The sequence below is a fragment of the Anarrhichthys ocellatus genome, unplaced genomic scaffold, assembly GCF_004355925.1.
Source record: "Anarrhichthys ocellatus isolate YVR2014 unplaced genomic scaffold, GSC_Weel_1.0 scaffold66, whole genome shotgun sequence".
In the NCBI taxonomy this organism is placed as follows: domain Eukaryota; kingdom Metazoa; phylum Chordata; class Actinopteri; order Perciformes; family Anarhichadidae; genus Anarrhichthys; species Anarrhichthys ocellatus.
This window is the reverse complement of record NW_022280096.1, coordinates 1,112,783-1,133,080: the sequence shown is the minus strand read 5'-3', so window position 1 is coordinate 1,133,080 and position 20,298 is coordinate 1,112,783. Positions and strand designations below refer to the sequence as shown.

The 20,298-nt window shown below is 41.0% G+C and overlaps 2 protein-coding genes across 2 annotated transcripts; both read left to right on the top strand.

Annotated features, from left to right (window-relative positions):
- Positions 1-654: 654 nt before the first annotated feature.
- kcnk13b (potassium channel, subfamily K, member 13b) lies at positions 655-10,293 on the top strand. Its single transcript, XM_031872837.1, has 3 exons — positions 655-1,225; positions 4,881-5,668; positions 7,508-10,293. The coding sequence occupies exons 1-3, from the start codon at positions 889-891 to the stop codon at positions 7,661-7,663; spliced, it is 1,281 nt and encodes a 426-aa protein (XP_031728697.1). The 5' UTR covers positions 655-888; the 3' UTR covers positions 7,664-10,293.
- A 607-nt stretch (positions 10,294-10,900) lies between these two features.
- Positions 10,901-20,110, top strand: psmc1b (proteasome 26S subunit, ATPase 1b). Its single transcript, XM_031872836.1, has 11 exons — positions 10,901-10,935; positions 11,480-11,533; positions 12,122-12,218; positions 12,497-12,621; positions 12,819-13,004; positions 13,290-13,418; positions 13,655-13,751; positions 15,360-15,549; positions 16,628-16,779; positions 17,620-17,774; positions 19,810-20,110. Exons 1-11 carry the CDS (start codon positions 10,933-10,935, stop codon positions 19,942-19,944), a joined length of 1,323 nt encoding a protein of 440 aa, XP_031728696.1. The 5' UTR covers positions 10,901-10,932; the 3' UTR covers positions 19,945-20,110.
- Positions 20,111-20,298: the final 188 nt, after the last annotated feature.

Here is a 20,298-nt window from a genome sequence, read left to right as displayed (position 1 = left end):
AACAGTCATCACTCATGTCTTATAATAATGTTAAATAAGCTGCAGGTTTATGTCAAGACCACTTAAAGTGTGACCTAGAAAGGCTGCTGCATAGTTCTGGAATGGCCTATGACGTCTCATCGTGTTGTTAAATTCCCACTTTTACAGAAATAGCTCTTTTGTTGTCCCTGTGATCCTGAATAATGTATCTGAAACCGCCGTTCTGTCGTGACATTTGCTCACATCGTCCCCGGTTAACATGGGCAGGAGCATGAATCCCTCATCAGAGCCCGCAAAGGTCAAGTCATATTGATCTCACCATGCAAACTCGCTCCATATTGTTGGAATCAAACCTCCAAAGTTGGGTTCAGGTCGAACATCTTCAGGCCAGAACTCACTGTCCGATTCGGCTCTTATTATGCATTTTAAGAGCTGAAATGGGCAAATCGATCCAACAAAATATACTTGGCATAAAGTGATAAATCGACAGAGGCTGTTCATCCATATGTTGGTGGTCATTTCGTTGTGCGTAAAACGCGCGCTCGGGGGTGGGGACTTGTTTGGAGAGGCAGGGCCACAGAGCACAGGACGACTCTCTGCATCCACAGGTTGCCGCGCGGCTCTCTCCTCCTCTCTGAGCATCATAGCAACCAGACCCAAGCCGGTGGAGATAAACTGAGGAGTCGTTAGACTCGGACTTGGACTGTACATATCGTGAGCAAAATGCTAAATCCACAGCCTTTGGAAAAATCGATCATAACCTGCCTGAACAATTTAATTGTATTGCACAGGACTTTTCTGTCGTAGAATATCTTGTCAACGTTTCTTGACAAGACTCCGCGTTGTTTTCGAGACCACCATGTCACAGGTCCCTCGCAGCAGCTGCATCGCAGTGACAACAGCAACATAATGGCATGTAGGAGTGGTTGCTGCTGCGGCTCCGGTCCAATAAACGAGGATAACGCAAGGTTCCTGCTGCTGGCTTTGTTCATCATCTTCTATCTCCTTTGTGGAGCCGCAGTCTTCTCCGCGCTGGAGCAGCCAAAGGAGCGCGAGGCGAAGGAGCGCTGGACGCAGAGGTTCGAGCATTTCAGTCAGAGTTACAACCTGAGTAAGAAAGACCTGAATAACTTCCTCAGGAACTACGAGGAGGCGAACGTAGCGGGTATCCGTGTGGACACAGTCAGACCTCGATGGGACTTCACAGGCGCTTTTTACTTCGTGGGAACTGTAGTATCAACCATTGGTGAGATGTCGTTTAAAAAGACTGTCAAACGCAGTGTTCTCCGTCAGCTCTATCATCTTTTTATCATCAACATTTTAAAAGCCACCATTGAATATGTCTTTGAGACCATCATCACTTATGAACTATGTGCTTGTGTGCGTTTGCATGTTATTAAATTGAGTAAGTTGTAGCCATTTTTTACATTTGTAAAAGTGACTCATGAGTCACTTTTACAAATGTTGCATTGTTTCCTTATTTTGCAAACAATCACTATTATTCACTATGAGCCAAAATGATAGCAAATGAATCGGCAAACTAACCCCCTCACAGTAGTTTGTGTTGGAGGGATGTAAGAAGCCAGGTTATGTAAGGGTTGACTTGTCATAGCAGCAGTAATGGTGGCTCTGGTCCATTTAATTGTACTGGTCAGCCATGCAGTGTGTCAACACACACACACACTAGCCATGGAACTGGCTCACCTGAATGAACTGAAACATAACTAGAGACCATCTTCAGACCAGCCACCACCATACTTTACCGCCCTTGCTTGGACCACACCCATCTTTGAACTCGGCCTTCATTTTGATCTCAACTACACACCTGTAGTTTGACGCTATCGTAGTGACAATATCTGTCCACAGACAGGCAGACATATTAACACCTGGCAAAGTACTCAAAACCTCCTCAGAGTTAGTTCCTGCTACAGTAGGTGTCTCCACATTTTGCCATGATGACTCAGACACACAAGGGGAAAACAATACCAGTGGTGCTATCGCAGCTCTTATCTGTTAAGAGATCCACTTCAAGTCATTTATAAAGTAACATTAGCTGTGCAACATCTCTTAGTCATGAATTAGAACCTGCGATTTGAGTCAGTGCATTCGACCAAACTAGAAACTTAATGTCTGCATCAGAATAAGATGTATCCTTGACAGCCAGTTCTCCCTTCCAGCACTGGCTGTGTCCAGGACTGTCAGGACAGAGTAGAGATACAGAGACATCCCTCTTACCAACAGCACTGTTATACACAGTGACAGTAAGGACCTTTTGTTGTCCATACTTCTGATTTGTACATGCTCACTCCGCGTTGTCCCCTCAGTGCCTGACAGGTAGTGCTGTTTCAACATCTGTGATTGGTGTGAGTTGATTAATGATGATTGACAGTTTGACAGGGCATCACCATTTAAATAAGAGTTATGTTGATGAAGGACCAGACCGTATCAAGTTCTTCACTTCACACACTGTGATTGATGGCAGCATAAAAAGAGGTGATCGCAATAGTGATCCCATTATTCTCCCATGATTCCTAAAGCCACCTACAATTTTCAAGATGAAAATACATATTTTCAAATCAAACACATTGTTTTCCTCTGCACTTCTGCACTTTCCTGAGACCTCTGACAGAGTAGCAGAGATAACCACAAACTTGATCACATATTTCATCAAGTAGCATTCATGTAGTACATCTCTACAAGGTCCAGTAAGTAATTGACCTGCTGATCAATAATCGTAACAAGATTGCATCTTATCTCAGTTCTTATACATGACAGTTGCATTGTCATAAAATCACGTGATGTCATCATTGATGCAACCTCCTGTAGAGATACTGTATGCTGTACCCCAATTTCTCTTCTGCTGAAGTTTACAATCACAGAGATTTTCTATTATTTAATTAATGTCAACTCTCATTAATCTAAGCTATAACTCTTAATGATTTTCATCTTTTCACTCTCATCTCTGAGTTTTACGAACACATCAATATTTCCTATCCTCAAGGAGAGAACTGTATGCATCAGAGTGTGGCATCTTTTATACATGGTGGTCAGAGCATATGCACATATAGTGTTAGTCCTCATGTTTAGAGCACCACTGATGTAGATGCATCAGTGAATAGCAACAAGGGTTTGAATTGCAATCATAAAACTTGATTTGGCTAAATGACCTAATTAAAATATAGGATAGCACTGTGCATAAATTGGTTTACTTTCTAATTTAAGTCAATAGTTTGAAATGTTGGTTAATGCGCTCATTCTGAGATGAGAAGATAAGAGGGTCTTTACCACTCATGCATCTGTTAAACCTGTACTTTGTAGAGTTGCAAAGTGGGATGAGATATCTCGGACGGTGCCACGCCATTGTTCCACAGCCCAATACTCCAAAAAATGTCCCATTGGACCGAAAGCCCATTTGTTCAACAGCCCGTTATCCTGAAAACAAACACCCATTGTTCTGAAGGCCCATTGCACAAAAAATACACACTTTCCCTGGAAAAAACATGTCTTTCATTCATCAGTCATTCAGTCATCAGACAATCATATACTGTATACACAATCTTGCCCTCTTCCCATCTCGTCTCTGTGCTAAGCTAACTAGTTGCTTGTTGTGGCTTGATATTTAACAGACAGATATACTAGCATACTTCCTAAAAAGACAAACTATTGCCTTAATGAGTGATGTTGCGTTCAGAAGGTAGAAGTCAGGACTGTGGTATCACAGAGTAGATATTGACAGAGTAGCACACTATTTTCTCTGTCTGTCATGGATGCGTATTTTATTTAACGGGTCAAATTATTCATCAACATCACATTCAACCGAGCATACGAAACAATGAAAGAAAAACACATCCTTAAAAAAACATCCCATTTGGCTTGATTGTCGTGAAGAAAACCTCAAATAGCACCTTGAGAACAAATTTGAATACGGAGGCAATCAAATCCTCAGAGTATGTTTTTCATGCCATGAGATGCAGTAACATGTATCTCGTTTTCTAGTGAAAAGAGCTCTAATGAGTTCACAGCTGCCGCTGCACACCACAGCACACTGTGCATGTGACTGTGCAATACCCTTACAAATAACAGTATGTGTTCACATTTTCAACAATTCTATGACCAGACAGAGACAGATAGTGCTTCATTGAGCTTTCAGTGTTAAATGAGGGATGAAGGATCACTGAGACTGGTTCAGTCGATGGAAAGACCTCTCAGTTTGACTCCCATTCTGTTCATCTGTCTTTTCACAAGAGCCAATGTTGAAATCACACTCTAGCAGCATCTCAGAGTAAAAACAGCTTAATGGGTTCTTTTTACCTATAAGAATACGAGAAAATGATCAAATTGAGATGTGAATGGGCCCCAGTGGGTCTTTTACACTGCAAAAGACTGGAGGGACTGCGGTGAAATGTGAGACTAGCCCACACTTTGGGACTAATTGCAGTGATGTGCTTGGACTGAAAACACCTCAGCTCTTTAAGTGAGTTACAAAGAGACGGAGAGAGAAGAAGATGGTGTCATTAATGGCAACCCAGACAGTCAAAGTAATTGTGTGATTATGATTTTCCCTTGGAAGAATAGGAGATTTTTTTTAATGACAGGGAGGATGTGAGTTTGGTTTAAAAAGTAGATCAAAGCAGCTGGAAGCAATGGACACACTCATCTTCTCTACAAATGACCCATTCATTTACTCATTTGTAAGTGTGTGTGAGTTTAAATAAAATAGGGGCACTAAATGTGTTTTTCAAGAGATGGTAGTTATTTAGTAAAATTATTAGTTGATTCTTTATTCAGAGATACTTGCACCTGTGAAGGTCAAGTACTTCAATGTGTTCGACTCAGTGTTCATTCATTTTATCTGCATGTAGATTTCCACTTAGTGCATCATGTTTTTGTGTGTATCTCAGGGTTTGGGATGACCACTCCTGCCACCATTGGAGGAAAAGTCTTCCTGATGTTCTACGGCCTACTCGGCTGTGCAGCCACCATCCTCTTCTTCAACCTCTTCCTGGAGCGCGTCATCACCGTCATCGCCGTGGTCCTCAAGTCCTGTCACGAACGACGCCATAACAAAGCTATGCGGCCTCCAAATGGCCAACGGGTCTCTGGGGGAAACAGAGCAGGCGGAGCTGGGGGAAGTGGAGGAGGAAAAAAACAGGATCTGGCTGGCTGGAAGCCTTCGGTCTACTGCGTCATGCTCATTCTTGGAGTGGCAGCCATCTTGGTGTCCTGCTGTGCCTCGCTCATGTATTCGGCAGCAGAGGGCTGGGGCTACCTGGACTCGCTCTACTTCTGCTTTGTGGCCTTCAGCACCATCGGTTTTGGAGACATGGTGAGCAGCCAGCGGGTCGTCTACGAGGGCCACACCACGGCCGCATATCGGCTGGGCAACTTCTTCTTCATCCTGACCGGCGTCTGCTGCATCTACTCCCTCTTCAACGTCATCTCCATTGTCATCAAGCAGGTCCTCAACTGGCTGCTGAGGAGGCTGGAGGCCCCTTGCCGCTGCTGTTTGCCCAGTAGGGGTGACCACCCCCACCGGCGACCCCGGCGGAACGTGGTGGCCCCCGGTCACCTACGCGCCCGCAGGGACCCCTCCATCGAGACAGACGCCATCAACGAAAGTGAGACTGACACTGGGCGCAGGATGTCTGGGGAAATGATCTCCATGAGGGATTTCCTGGCAGCAAACAAGGTGAGCGCTTCAGGGCTGGAGCAGGTTGAGGCTGACAGCAGTGTGACATTCAACCCGTCTAATATAATCACATGTGTTACTACATGCAAGACATTCAGTTATCCCCAGAGTAATTAGAGTGATTAAACTGCTGACAAGAGTAGCAGAAAGGACATTCAGTCAACAACTGTTTCCCTGTAGTCATTAACTGCTTATTCACCCTGCTCTCGGTCATCTCCTTCATCATAAGCTGCATCGAATGTGTAATGCTCTATCGCAGCTTTCCTGCATGGCTGTCAATCCAGGATGTAACATATCACGTTACATATCACGGCCTGTCCGTACTTATTATTTAATTATTGAAACCAATGTTCTTGATATCTTAGTTACTGTCTAAATAGAATGAAAATATGCAAGATCAATATTTTAACCAAGGTTACACATTGTGATTAATATGTCGATAAGGACTTCCAGTCAGCAGAAATGTATTTTTTTGCTGCTGTTTTCTAGGTTACATTTGTATTATGTGTAAAATATATCTGAATACCATTGGCCTTACTCCACTGCTATCGCCCCTTCAACAGCCCTCAAAGCCACTTGGAGGTGTCAATTGTCCAAACATTTACATAACTGCTAGCCCACTTTTCAGATGAGACGAATGAGCAGTGTGAGCTGTTGAATGTCAAAACAGTGCTCATTCACCGCAGGATCATTCTGAACTGGAAAAACTAAATCTCAATCTCAGAGTAATTAGAAGACTAAATGGTGTACTGCTGGTAGGATGTGAATTAACTGATGATGGTAAAACCATTCAAATAAAAGTCAAATAAACGAAAACTCAATAAATTAGCTTACAGAAGTTTAGGATAAACAACAGTTTATCTAAGACAGACTGCCAGATGCTTCTCTGGAGCCAATATAATCCTGCGGGTCGGTCTTCTCCGCAAATCCTTTCAAATCAATTTTGGAAAAAGTGCTTCTGTCGCAAACTCAAATATCAAATATTCACCAGCAAGTATTTCGCATTTTTGTGCCGTTTTATTCGTCACGCCCGTAGAGTGTAAAGGCCTTAAGGCTCATTGTTTTAGTTAAAACAGAATTAAGAGTCTACAGCAATACCAGCATTATTGTACAGCTGTGCTTTGAGCTAAATGCTAAATTCAGCATGCTAATGACAGTCATAAACCAAAGTATTGGACGAATTTAGATTTTGACCTCATGATGGTGTCAGATGAATAATCAGGTGGATCACCAGAGTTATTAAAATTCATCCTGAGGGTTTTTAACACATGTCATGGCATTCCATCCAATGTTTGTTGAGACATTTCGCTAAAAATGTAAAGCGTTAATCTCAAAGTAGTGCCAGAGTAAGTCAGGGGATCACCAAAGTAAGTAGGCCTCGCCCATTGGCTTTGTATGTCTGTACATAATCAATCTAACGACATCGACATGCTGTGTAGTAAGCGTTAGTAAAAATACACATAATTGTGTAAAACAGCTCCTTTACATTTGATTTAATATTGACTAAACACATGTAAAACAGCACAGCTATATACATTCTCTACATATGGCTTTGTAGAGTGAAAAATTAAACAGAAAGGTTGATGTGTGGGAGAGTGAATATCTGGTTTCTGTCAGTCACACTTATTCAGTACTTGTCATCTTTGCTCACATAAATCGACCAAAAACACACCATCTGGTAGCCTCATATCACACCTGTGAAATCAGATGTGCCTGCCGCAAACACATTGTATTCATCATTGTTTCGCAAGGCTTCACAGGTTGCACACTTGACTTCCAAACAGAGACAGCAAATATTTTCTCCTCTGTTGATTTCTTTATCTCTTTCTCCTCCTACAGGTGAATCTGGCCATTATGCAGAAGCAGCTTTCGGAGATGGCCATCGGGCACCCGCGCCAGTCCAGCTCCAGTTCACGCCAGAACGGGTTCTCAGGAGGGGTGGGCGCCCTTGGCATCATGAACAACCGGCTGGCAGAGACTAGCGTTGACAGATAGGGAAACAGCCTGAATCCTTTTTTAAAGTTACAAAAGGATGAAAGAATGAGACATGTAGGGACAAATTGACACTTCCTGGAAAACAGAAGACTTGGGTGGTGTACAAGATTGAATTTATGACTAATTCATCTTTTCCATCGACAAGCAAGTTGGCCTCCAGCAGCAGCAACTTCCCTGTCAAGAACATGGCTACATTAATGATGCATGATAGTTTGCTGGAGTCTCACATCTGGACCAGGCTCAGTTTGCCGGAATGTTCTCCCGTGAGGAAGTCAGTTTCCATGGTAATGAAAAAAAAAGCCTGCCTAGAGCCCTTGTATCTAAGCCTTAAAAACATGATGCAGTACATGCTACTTCGCAGCTCAACTTCCACTCATCCATCGTACTTCACAATACTCACGGGTATACCAACCAAAACCGTGTCTGATATGAAAATAGCTTTATTCAAATGGCTGTTTGGTTTCATGTCTAGTTATTACATAAAGCTCTTGGATGTTTACAGTTAATGCAGAACGCCTAATTTTACAATTATGGCAAAATATAAATATGTATATCAATCGCAATGTCACTCACATCATCCGTGACTCAGACACACATGATTCACATACATATTATTTGCCATTCAATAGCCTCCCTCTTGGCATTGCTTTCATTCATTATCAGGACAAACAGAAGACAAAACCCTTCAAAGAACCTCATTATGAAACAAACAGACCTATCTCTGGCTGTATTGGTGGTGTTCAGGGTCTGAGATGACACCTGTTAACTTTGGCATTTGCTGAACATTATGCTAACATTGTTGTTCAGGCCTTTGGGCGGTTGGTGTTGATAAATGCAGTGACACAAATCGCTTCGGGGATTATTATTTGATTTTAGCTCAGCGGCGTCAGGTTTATGTTTTACCTGTAGTCTGGATTCACCGCAGGTGCAGTACACAAAAGGACAAAAGACAGACATTGTTCATAACATGCCGGTGGAGGGACTGATTTTGGTGGAACCTGCAAGCAGCCAAGCAGGAGGAGGACTCATGGACACTACATTATGCGAGATGCTACATTTAGTGAGATTGTATTGACATCTTCATTCTCTCTGTAAATGTGTCTGAGAGGAAATTACAGGGTGAGAATCCTGCAGGCTTCACCTCTGATGTCACCAGTTAAACTTTGGTAGATCCGACTTCAGTGGGTCTGATTTCCACAGAACAAGAGCAGAGAGACAACCTAGCAAACATGCAAAGAAAGCATGTGCTATAATATTTTCGGCATGGATTTTTTTTTCAGGATGACTTCCAATTGTCGTGAGAATACTATATCTGTGAGACATCTGTTGCGAAATCCTTTTCAGTTCGCAGCACAAACAGAAGAAGAAAGTGCGATTCAGACCACACACGGCATTAATGAAACATATGCAGAGTGAAGAATATATTCGTATAAAAATAAAGAAACACAATTTAAGGAAGTTTACATTTCAGCCATGCATGCAGCTTTAGCCTCAGTCTTTTCGCACAATATCATGTAGGCCAGTCTTGTTTTTTTTTTATTGTCTGCTGTAAACAAAGTCAGCCAGAGAAAGCCTTTTCAAACATTACTCATTGAGCTTACATTTAGCCCAGTTAGCTAGCTTGCCAGAAAAATCCTCAAATACTGAACTCCAATATCCAATAGAGACAATCTCCCCTTCAGACAGAATCAGAATCTGACACATTAACTGCAAAGATGTTGCTTTGCCATTGCCATGCACATGCACGCTGCCCACACACAAACACACACACAAGATAGCCAAATAGAGAGAATATGTCCGAGAAGCTGTCGCTACACAGATAATAATAGCTTTGTGTACATGTGTGCACAAGTGCATGTGTGTGTGGGACAGGATGGACTCGGACAGATGCAGACACACAAAGACTCTTTGTTGAAGCTCTTTTCTCAGTCACCGCAACTCCCAAATAATTACTGCTGTCCTGCCCACTGTGTTGGAGACAATTTGAAGCACACTCTAATGGAATAGTCATGTGAGATTTGACAGTGTGGTTTTATTCTGCTGTGCTGCAGAGGGGGTCTCAGTTTTACACCGCCATTCATGGCTCAGCGGTAATACACTTCATAGGTTTTATTATTATGTTCACAAAAGGTGTGAAAACACTGTACCTGAGTAAAGATTCTGAGAATAAATGAAAGTGGACATATTGTCCTTATTATGACTATATGTTACATATAAATTGTAAGATGCAATGTTATATCTGTTAAGCCCAGTTCAGCTTAGTGACTGTCAAGCAATGGCTTTGCACACATACAGACATGTCTGAGGCATTAGCTGTAGCACATACGTAAATAGTGACAGCCCTGCACAATTAGCTAATTATCATAATGACTAAATTAGAATGGGTGGAATGCATTGTCAATGTTGTGCGTATAATTATTGATCATGTGCATGAGTGTGACTGGGGAGGGTAAATAGCATGCAAATAGTGTCTGAGAAAACCAAGGCTGTGAGATTCAGGTGGCACATGGTGCTTATCCAAAATATGCACAGTGAACACTGCATTTGTTCCGGGAAAAAAAGACAGTATTATTTCTGCAGCTTTAGTCCATCCTCTTGTTTGAGCACCCATGTTTGAGACATTGTGCAATACTGAGGATGCTGTCATTAAAGGTATACATTCAACTCTACCCTGTTTGGTTAAGTTTGAGTCTTTCAGTGTTAACATGTTCTAGATGGCATTAACCTTTCTGGTTCATTTGCTGAACTTCATGGCATACAATAAATGCCATGAAGTCTTAATAAAATACAGGAATCAACTGATAGTGTGCTTCTTTACCTGCTCATGGTTCACCAATACTCAGCCACAATGTGCAATAATTGAAATTTCACCATGACAACACATGAGATGTGATGTTCATTAAAATGAGTTTCATAAAGTTGAAAGAAAAACAGCCACACAGTGTGTTATTATAATAAATTTAGACCGCTGTGGAAGCTGTACTGAAAATCTTTGACTTGAAAATGTGATGTCATCAAAAGTTATATATATTTTATATATATAACTATATATTATATATATATATATATATATATATATATATATACGCACACAATATTGTTTTTAATGGTAATCAAACCTGAACTGCATAGTATTGTTGTAGGCCTGTAAAAGTATCTTTATCTGGTGGCTTCACATTAGACTCTTCCTGCATCCTGACAAATGAGTTTAACTTTTGTCCCTTGGTGTTGCCTTACCCTCTGACGTCACTTTAGTGCGACAAGTAACAATGGTAAGTGAGCAAGCAGTTTTCTCTGCGGCTCGTATTTTTATTTTAACGCTTTATTCGTTTATAGAGCATTGCTCATAATACTTGAAACGTTAACATTTGTGCTGCCATATAGTTTCAGGCGTCTTTATGTCTGATTTGTGATGTAACAACAGAATTAAAAGTAGGTTATAGCCTACTAGCCGAAGGCTAACGTTAGCTTCATTAGTATTTCTCTCGTTTGGCAACAGTCGTTGTCCTAGCTGTAACTAGCATAGTCATTCATGTTAGAAAGGTAGCCTTTTTCCCTTTTCTAAGTGTTTGATGTTATATCATTGATGACAATGTTAAATTTAGTCTCTCCAGTAATACAATGTAGCGTGTTGAATTTAGCTATCCTGGCAGGTATGGTTAACGGCGAAGTAAGCTAACGTTAACTTGACTATAAACAGCTCAGCTAATGAGCTATTTAGAAAGGGAAATTTCGAACGTTATCGTTAAAGATCACAATGCACTGATGGATGCGTTTCCTCTCATCTTTATTCACGCATGTCTGATCTTATTTTAGGGGCAAAGCCAGAGTGGAGGTCACGGTCCGGGAGGAGGCAAGAAGGACGACAAGGTGAGAATGACACAGCTTCTGCTAGTTAGCGTCTGAACCTGTTATGGTAGCCACATATTATTCTTTTGTGATGATTTAACTGATAATTAGGGTGGTTTTAAATCACAATTAGACCTGAATCATTTGGTCAAACTGAAATTTATTATGCCTGATATTTATCTACTCAATATAGTAGTTAATATTGTAAGACTTTTTTGTGTTGCTTATTTTCTTTTTACTATCTGACCAGCCAGCCACACATGCTGTTTGCTAACACTGTGGTCCAGTGTAGACCACTGGCTTTATTCAAAAGCTTATGTGAAAAGTATTAAACGCTTCTGTACTAAATGTAGATGAATATCCTGATGGGCAGGTAAGGTAGCACCTTACATGGTAACTCCTGCCATCAGTGTGTGAATGGGTGAGTGATGACATGTAGTGTTAAGGAGCTTTGAGTGGTCAGAAGACTAGAAAGAGCTCGACAAGTACTAGTTAATTTACCATATCTTGTAGGGATGTTTGTGCCAAGGTAACGGACACATATTTAAACACTGTGTATGATGGGTTACCTTTTCTGACATGTGTCATCCCACTTTGTCCCAATCGAAGGATAAGAAGAAAAAATACGAGCCTCCAATTCCCACCAGAGTTGGCAAGAGAAAGAAGAAGACCAAGGGACCAGATGCTGCCAGTAAACTACCATTAGGTAAGGAACTGAAAAAGCAGTCTCGTGAAGACGTGTTTTATCTGACTGGTGGCCTGTCTCAGTTCTTAGGTCTCCTGCCGAGCTCTATCTGATCTCACTGGATACAACTGGGAATTCTGTTAAGCATTTTTTCCCTGACATAGCTGGTGGAGAGTTTGTAAATAGAATCAACTGTCCATATTGTGGCATTATTGAATTTAAAAAGAGACCATAAAGTTGGTGTTTATGTCAGTTTTTAATGTACATTTTAAATGTGCTGGCCTGTGTTTGTCTTCCAGTCACCCCTCACACTCAATGCCGTCTGAAGCTGCTGAAGCAGGAGCGGATCAAGGACTACCTGTTGATGGAGGAGGAGTTCATCAGAAACCAGGAACAGATGAAGCCTCTGGAAGAGAAACAGGAGGTCAGGCCTTGTTACACATTTACCTAACTTGCATTTGCACTGTTATAATATTTCGGTACAATAATACTGTTGTTTTTTTAATGTATATACACTTTATTGAACTTTGGTCAAACTATAAAACAATACAGAACAGACCAAATCTCAACTTCTCCTACTATTTTTCTTTTATATTAATCCTAGTCTTATCTTTTTTGCAGGAGGAGAGGTCAAAGGTGGACGACCTGCGGGGGACCCCCATGTCTGTCGGCACTCTGGAGGAAATCATCGATGACAACCACGCCATCGTTTCCACCTCAGTGGGATCAGAGCACTATGTCAGCATCCTGTCCTTTGTGGATAAGGATCTGCTGGAACCGGGCTGCTCTGTCCTGCTCAACCACAAGGTGATATTTAGTGAGAATCCTTATTTAAGTTTACCATTTTAATAATACATTAATTTTGATCAAAATACCTTTTGTTTTAAAGAGTACCATTCAAGACAATAACAAGGAATAATTACAGTTACTTAACTTCCTAACTACATAACTTAACTATGACACTGCTCTACTATTCATCGATCTAGGGTCAATAAGTATCCGACATTTCCCCAAAACACTTTTATAATCTCTGCCACCTCCTTCAGCTGTAATACCATTCACATTTGTCTTGTGTTTGTGTTGCGCTTGCAGGTTCATGCTGTGATTGGTGTGCTGATGGATGACACTGATCCCTTGGTGACGGTGATGAAGGTGGAAAAGGCCCCACAAGAAACCTACGCTGACATCGGCGGGCTGGACAATCAGATCCAGGAGATCAAGGTACAGTAATTATTGCATGAACGGCTGTTCCATCTCAAAACAGATTCTCTCCATCCACTTTTGGAGCATAAATCATTTCTCTTCATTACTAGTTCTCTAAACACAAATATTGACCACAGTATGGATAATACTTTCGTAGCTTTCACAGTGACCTGTTTACATCAAATTGAAGGTTGAAATATTTGGTAACATATTTTCCTTGAGGTTGACGATGCTGTTTCTGTTGGTTTTAATAGGAGTCGGTGGAGCTGCCTCTCACACATCCAGAGTATTATGAGGAGATGGGCATAAAGCCTCCCAAAGGTGTCATCCTATATGGACCTCCTGGCACAGGTGAGTGCTTCATTAAACATGGGACCAACAGTGGCTCTCACAGGCAGTTATAGGAAGCAAAAATGTAACATTTTATTAATCTACTTTACCTTCCACCCACTTCATTGTACCCCCTTTATGAAGCACTGATATTGTTTCCCTAATATGTGGTACCACAGTATATACCCTAACCTTCAAGTTTTCCGGTTTAATCAAGTCATTTTCAAGGGAAATTCAGAGATAAAGGTGTATTTTCCCCAGATTGATGTCGCAGGCAAATCCCATTGAGTCATTCGGGACTTTTTAAAGGTCACCACAGCAGGGAAGGTGAGAGACTGTCGCCAGCCTCTCAGGGCTGCTGTGGGAAAAGGGCTCTACAGCGAGTGTTACACAGTTGTAATGATTCAAAATGTAAAAAAGAGCTTATCAGCGGGGGGGCTTCATTAAAGCAGTATAATTAGCCATGGACCTCTGCGACTGCTTGCGTGAACTCAACCTTTGTCACAGTGTACGCCATTTGAAAAAAATGTTGTTTTTACAAATCTACAAATCAAACCTGCTCCCCACTGATCAACATCTCATTTAGAAAGCAAGTCAAGAGATTTCAGATTGGTCAATTTCAATACAAGGTCCTAGTGCATTTCTATAGAACTATGTGTAGTTACACATAATCACTGTTACAAATAGAGTAGCATAGAAATACAGTTTAATTCCTGCACAAAGGCAAGTGGATGAATAGTTTTTAAAGGCTTAATCTTTGTGGATGTCAGTGGCTATGTTTTGTTGTTGTCCTTGAGAAGAGAACAATATGTTCATATATAATGTGTATTTTCATCCGGACTCATTTAGCCTTCAGCTAATGTTTTTTCCTCACTGCAAAGCATCACTACAGTCATAGCACCATGTCGGCCTCCTTTCTGTTTACATCTGCTTCCTCATAAGATCACTTGAGGTGGTGTGTTGCTCCCTCTGGCACAATCATGTCAATGATATCCTCTAGTGTGTGTGATGCGCTATTATTTAGAAATATTGCAGTGTGTGCATGTTGAGATTATAAAATATTTTCTTATGTGGGTGATGCAAGCTGATTTTAAACCCTGTCTGGCTTTATTCAGTGCTGCTGGTGGCACGCTGCATTGTTGTAAACCGTTATCCCCTTTTTATGAAATGATAAAATACAATATCACTCTATATTTTTATCAAGGATAACACAATAGATGCACTGAGACATTTATAGTCTTTGATATCAAGAGATGCCACTAGTTCTTTTAACCAGGCAATAATAATACAACATGAAATAAAGACCTCCTTTTTATTAGCTTCATGATCACCAGTTTAACTCGGACTTTTGTCTGTGTCTTCAAATCTGATAAACAATTGTTTGATTATATCTCAATTGAAAAAAACATATATTAAGTATTGCAGAAAGGGCATAAATTGATTTCTTTGGGCAGTTCCAATCACTTATGATGAAACTGTGATGTGTGTGTGTGTGTGTGACCTTTAACTAACTTGTCTCTTTTCACTCTCGGTTAGTGCTGCAGCTATGTAGTTTTTGTGTTCTCATGCTAAAAGTATACTTGAGCATGTGGCACAGAATGAAAGTATGTCATGTTATGCATGTACCAGGTAAGACACTGCTCGCCAAGGCCGTAGCCAATCAGACATCAGCCACCTTCCTGCGTGTCGTGGGCTCAGAGCTGATCCAGAAGTACTTGGGAGACGGGCCCAAGCTGGTCCGAGAGCTCTTCAGGGTAGCAGAGGAGCACGCGCCCTCCATCGTCTTCATCGACGAGATCGATGCCATCGGCACTAAGAGGTACACAGACGTCTACAAAACAATTTCAGGCTGAGAACTTTAGAGACAGAGCAGTGATAACCTACACCTTTGAGGTGTTGGATTAGTAAGTGTGATAACTGGTTTACACCTTGATATATGACAGCTTTATTTTTAGCAATACCTAACACCACATTGAACTACAGGAGGATGGATTTGTTCTTCAGGTGGGCATGATGTAATGCCGCAGCTAGTGGTGCAACGGATCATAAAACTCGAAGATCGGATCAGCACAAAAATAAAGGGGCGCAGATCTAACGTTTAGAAATCCTTGATCACTTTTTTTTTGCCACTGATACTAAACGCTGATCATTGATGATCCATATTGTTGTTTGATTATAGCAGCTGGCCTACAAGGCTCCAGACTAAAAATCATTTCAACCACTCTGAAGTCTGTAAAGCATAAATAATTCTAAATTGTTATCCTTTTACTTAAATAATAGATGTATAATAATGTATTTTTTTGAATTAAAACAAAGCTAGTCATTATTATTTTTAATGATGTATAATAAGCTGCTTAGAGCTAGAGTTATGAAGTTAAACGGCTCATAATTCATCTAATATCTATTTTATATTCATGTGAAAACATCTCCTAAAGGGTTTCTCACCAAAACTACATTTGACAGATTACATGTGAACACATCATGATAACCTTTTCATTTACCTTCACCCAGTACTCACTTTCACTGAACAGAGCCTGAAGGCATCAGAATGTAACTAAAGTGAACCTCCGTTCTCCTGTTGATTCAAACACGGAGTGGTTGTTTACATTGCAACATTATCAGAGATATATAGATACTATAAAAGAATAAATAATGTCCTGATCACATATTGGCGTACTGATCACGGATCAACCGTGGTCCGTTACACCACTAGCCGCAGCTGTAGCTTTTCTGTCTGTTATTTGAAAAAAAGTACGACAGTTACAGACGGTGTCGAAAATACAAAAGCAGCTTTCTTTGTCTCTTTTTCATTAGAACGACAGTAACAGCGCTTGGAGTCTGAGGATGTAGATCTAAATTCTGAAGAAGAATGTGTATGTCCTGTCTGTGTTGTGTAGGTATGACTCCAACTCTGGAGGTGAGAGGGAGATCCAGAGGACCATGCTGGAGCTGCTCAATCAGTTGGATGGGTTTGACTCCCGGGGAGACGTGAAGGTTATCATGGCCACCAATCGGATAGAGACCCTAGATCCAGCCCTCATCAGACCTGGTCAGTAGGAGTCTCATTAGATGGTTGTATAGAAGTCTATGAGAAAATGACTCTACTTCTCTCTTGATTTATTACCTCAGTAAACATTGTAAACATGAGTTTATGGTCTCAATCTCTAGTTTCAAGTCTTCTTCTGTAGCATGATGTTCATTTAGTAAATGATGGTCCATTTAGAGTCAAACAGACCATAAAGCAGGGAATGCTTTAGGGCGGGGCTACACGGTGATTGACAGGTCTCTACCTGTGAATGACAACTCCTCCTCTGTCCAGATATGGACACTCTGTTCACTGGTTGCAAAAAAAGCTAGATGGCCAAAAGTTTCCTCTTGATTAATGTTGTGATGATGTTTTTGTAAATGTTGCTAATTTCAAAAATCCTTATTCATTTGGTTAAGACGCCAGTTATTTATTGATTACTTAAGAGACTGTTGACAACATGGTCAGCTGATCGTCGATCAGATCTGCTTTTAAAATGCTTTACTGTAAAAGTAAAGTGTGAGCAGAATCATCATCGCAAAGGAGCTTGCTGCACTGCTTTGTAAAATGATTCATATTTGATGAACTAACCAAACATGATCAGTGTTTGGTCAATAGCACTGCTATGTTTATTCATCCAATAGTTTTGAGTGACAGTTATTGGCATTAGTCTCCTGAATGAAATGTGTAAGAAGTTGTTTACAGCAGCAGCAGATGATCCCGGCTCCTCCAGAGGAGGGATCCCTCTATCACGAGGGACAGAAGTGTGATAGATGTCATGAGTACAGACATGGAGTGACTAGAAGGCTCTGTATAAAAGTCCATTGACCAGTTTGTCCCGTGGTTTTCTTCTCTCCTCCTCAGGGAGAATCGACCGTAAGATTGAATTTCCTCTGCCGGATGAGAAGACCAAGAGGAGGATCTTCCAGATCCACACCAGCCGCATGACAGTAGCCGATGATGTCACCCTTGATGAGCTCATCCTGGCTAAGGATGACCTATCAGGAGCAGACATTAAGGTAAGAGCGAGCCTGTCCACTCACAGCTGCAGACTGGTTTTCTCTCTGATAACAGTAGCTGGATCATTCAAATAATGCGTAGGCCAATAAAAGTAAAACATGCACACTGCATGATGGCTAGAGCTAATTGCTCCAGTGAGGTTTTTTCTTTTTGTGTGCTTGCTTTACTCCCACAGAGTAAGTGTCTGTAAGAATACTCTGTTTCAACGTAGAAGTGGTTGAAGCGGCATGGGTTCGGTAAGGGCTGCATCCTGACTGGAGATGTGTTCTGTCTGTTTGGTTCATCTGCTCCGGCCTGACACTGGCCTCAGCCATGTATAGATTCTGTGAGTTCAACAGGTGTTTCAACAGCGAGCCAGTTCACACTCGGCAGAAACGGGGAGTCAAGATGAGGGGAAGCCACAAATTATTATTGTATCAACACTTTCATTTAATTGTATTACATCCTCCATTCAAAAAGATGGAATCCTTAATGTGCTGTACATTTAACTCTTTACTTCTCATTGACTCAACTCTGCCGCCCTCATGTGGGATCTGACAGAATTACACTCAGAACTTGTTTTTCTATTTTCTTTGTCCTGTGGTCAGTTTACATCTTGTCTGCCTGACTGTCTGTCTTTGAATGAATCTAATGGTGACAAGTTGTCATAAAGGAATAAAAGTAGAGTAAAACCCACCTACAGCCATTTCTAGCGTAATGATGAGAATTGTATGCAACTATGAAGCGAGGAATGTGTCTGTGTGTATGCTGGTGTGTCCTTCACATATCTCAGTAACCGTCCGTCTATGGCTGTGGACCAAGGGAGTGCTGTTTGGAGCACTCTGGACACTCGGAACGTTCAATATGAATAAACTGTGAATAAACAAGTGAATACCACTTTGTAGAGCAGCAGGGGCAGGTCTTCTACAGGCAGCAGCTCATTGGCTGCAGGATGTACTACGCTCCAACCCAAACAAGCATGTGAGCGGCCGCAGGCTGGGAGCACGAGTCTCTCATGTAGGGAGGGCTATCGGTAGGATTGTATAGATGCTGCTCATCTGTTCGGTTCCTCATCGCTACTCTTATCGGTTCTTTTTGGTTATTTTATGAAAGAAAAAGACAATTAATTAAGAAACAATCAACATTGCTTTATTATTCATATGTAAACAAATAGTCTCTCTTGAACGGCAACAGCAGAAATGTTTAAATAACTCACTATTGTTGACTTTTATTTCAATGGCAACAACAAATGTAAATTTGAGAATATTCCTACAGGGATGAGATTATTATTATTATTATATATTAGGAGTTGAGAGCCGTGGTCGTCTCCCGACAGTAAAGAAGCTGTAAAGTGGGACTAGCAGCTTCTAAATAACTTCTAACAACACAGCTGCTCCCCTTATTATTATTATTATTATTATTATTATTATTATTAACCATGTATCAAACAGCTCACGACACACTGACACACGTGTTGACTGTTCCCTAAATCCCTTTGATTTATGGATTAGTTTGAAGCGTGCCCGAGCGTACCGACCTAGAATGTATCTTTGTATTTCTAGGATTGTTTCAGACTTGTGTGATCAAACATTTCTAATAATTCTAGACTGAACTTTTTTAAGTCCAAAAATCAACATTAACTAAAAGCAAAATGTTATAATTCCACAAATTATCTCTTTTGTTTTTATCTGACAAAATATTCAACTTCAATCCATATTTGTTGGCGTTTAGCATTTCAAACACTTCACAGCTCGATCACTTAAAGCCTTTGTAAGAGTATCTCATTTACATTTAGTTATTTATTTTATTTCATTTTGGTTTTTTTAAACCAGAATGTAATACGGCACTTTCATGCACTAAATGGGTTGAGTTGTTTTATGCAAAGTTAGCAATAAAGATGTTTATTCTATATCTACGAGACCCGTTTTATTTTATCTTTTGTATATTTATTATTCCCCTTTAATAACAAAGCAATCGATACAATAATCACTTGAATAACATAAATAGCTGCAGCTGTCGTCCTATTGTTCATCTCTCCTGTCGTGTGTCCTCCAGGCCATCTGCACAGAAGCAGGCCTCATGGCGCTGCGTGAGCGCCGTATGAAAGTCACCAACGAAGATTTCAAGAAGTCCAAGGAAAACGTCCTGTACAAGAAGCAGGAGGGCACGCCGGAGGGGCTCTACCTCTAACCTCAACTTTGATGTTTCTCTCACCCTTCTATCTATGGCCATGTGAAAGACGGGAGGCAGCCGTGTCTGTCTCCCCAGAGAGAGTTTTGATATATTTTGTGCATGTCATGTCTGACTTATCCCAATCTCCTGTTACCGTTACGTGAATTAAAGGACAAAAAAATGATGGTGTTGTGTTAGTCATCTTGTTTTATTTTCTGGAGCCTTCTTGTTCGTACAGAGGCAGCATCTGTTCACGCCTGTCTGATTAGATCCTGTATGTTGAGTTCATCGCTGTAATGTCTTGATCATTAATCACATTCATTTTTCTATTCGTTCAGGCTCGGTGTGGTGTCACAAACGGAATCCATCATA

What these genes read in the sequence shown, in the direction of transcription:
- kcnk13b (XM_031872837.1), top strand. Translation starts at nt 889, where the DNA reads ATGGCATGTAGGAGTGGTTGCTGCTGCGGCTCCGGTCCAATAAACGAG. An exon ending in AACTGTAGTATCAACCATTG is followed by an intron (nt 1,226 to 4,880) that starts GTGAGATGTCGT and finishes TGTGTATCTCAG; the next exon opens with GGTTTGGGATGACCACTCCT. An exon ending in ATTTCCTGGCAGCAAACAAG is followed by an intron (nt 5,669 to 7,507) that starts GTGAGCGCTTCA and finishes CTCCTCCTACAG; the next exon opens with GTGAATCTGGCCATTATGCA.
- psmc1b (XM_031872836.1), top strand. An exon ending in CTCTGGAAGAGAAACAGGAG is followed by an intron (nt 12,622 to 12,818) that starts GTCAGGCCTTGT and finishes TCTTTTTTGCAG; the next exon opens with GAGGAGAGGTCAAAGGTGGA. An exon ending in TATCAGGAGCAGACATTAAG is followed by an intron (nt 17,775 to 19,809) that starts GTAAGAGCGAGC and finishes TGTGTCCTCCAG; the next exon opens with GCCATCTGCACAGAAGCAGG.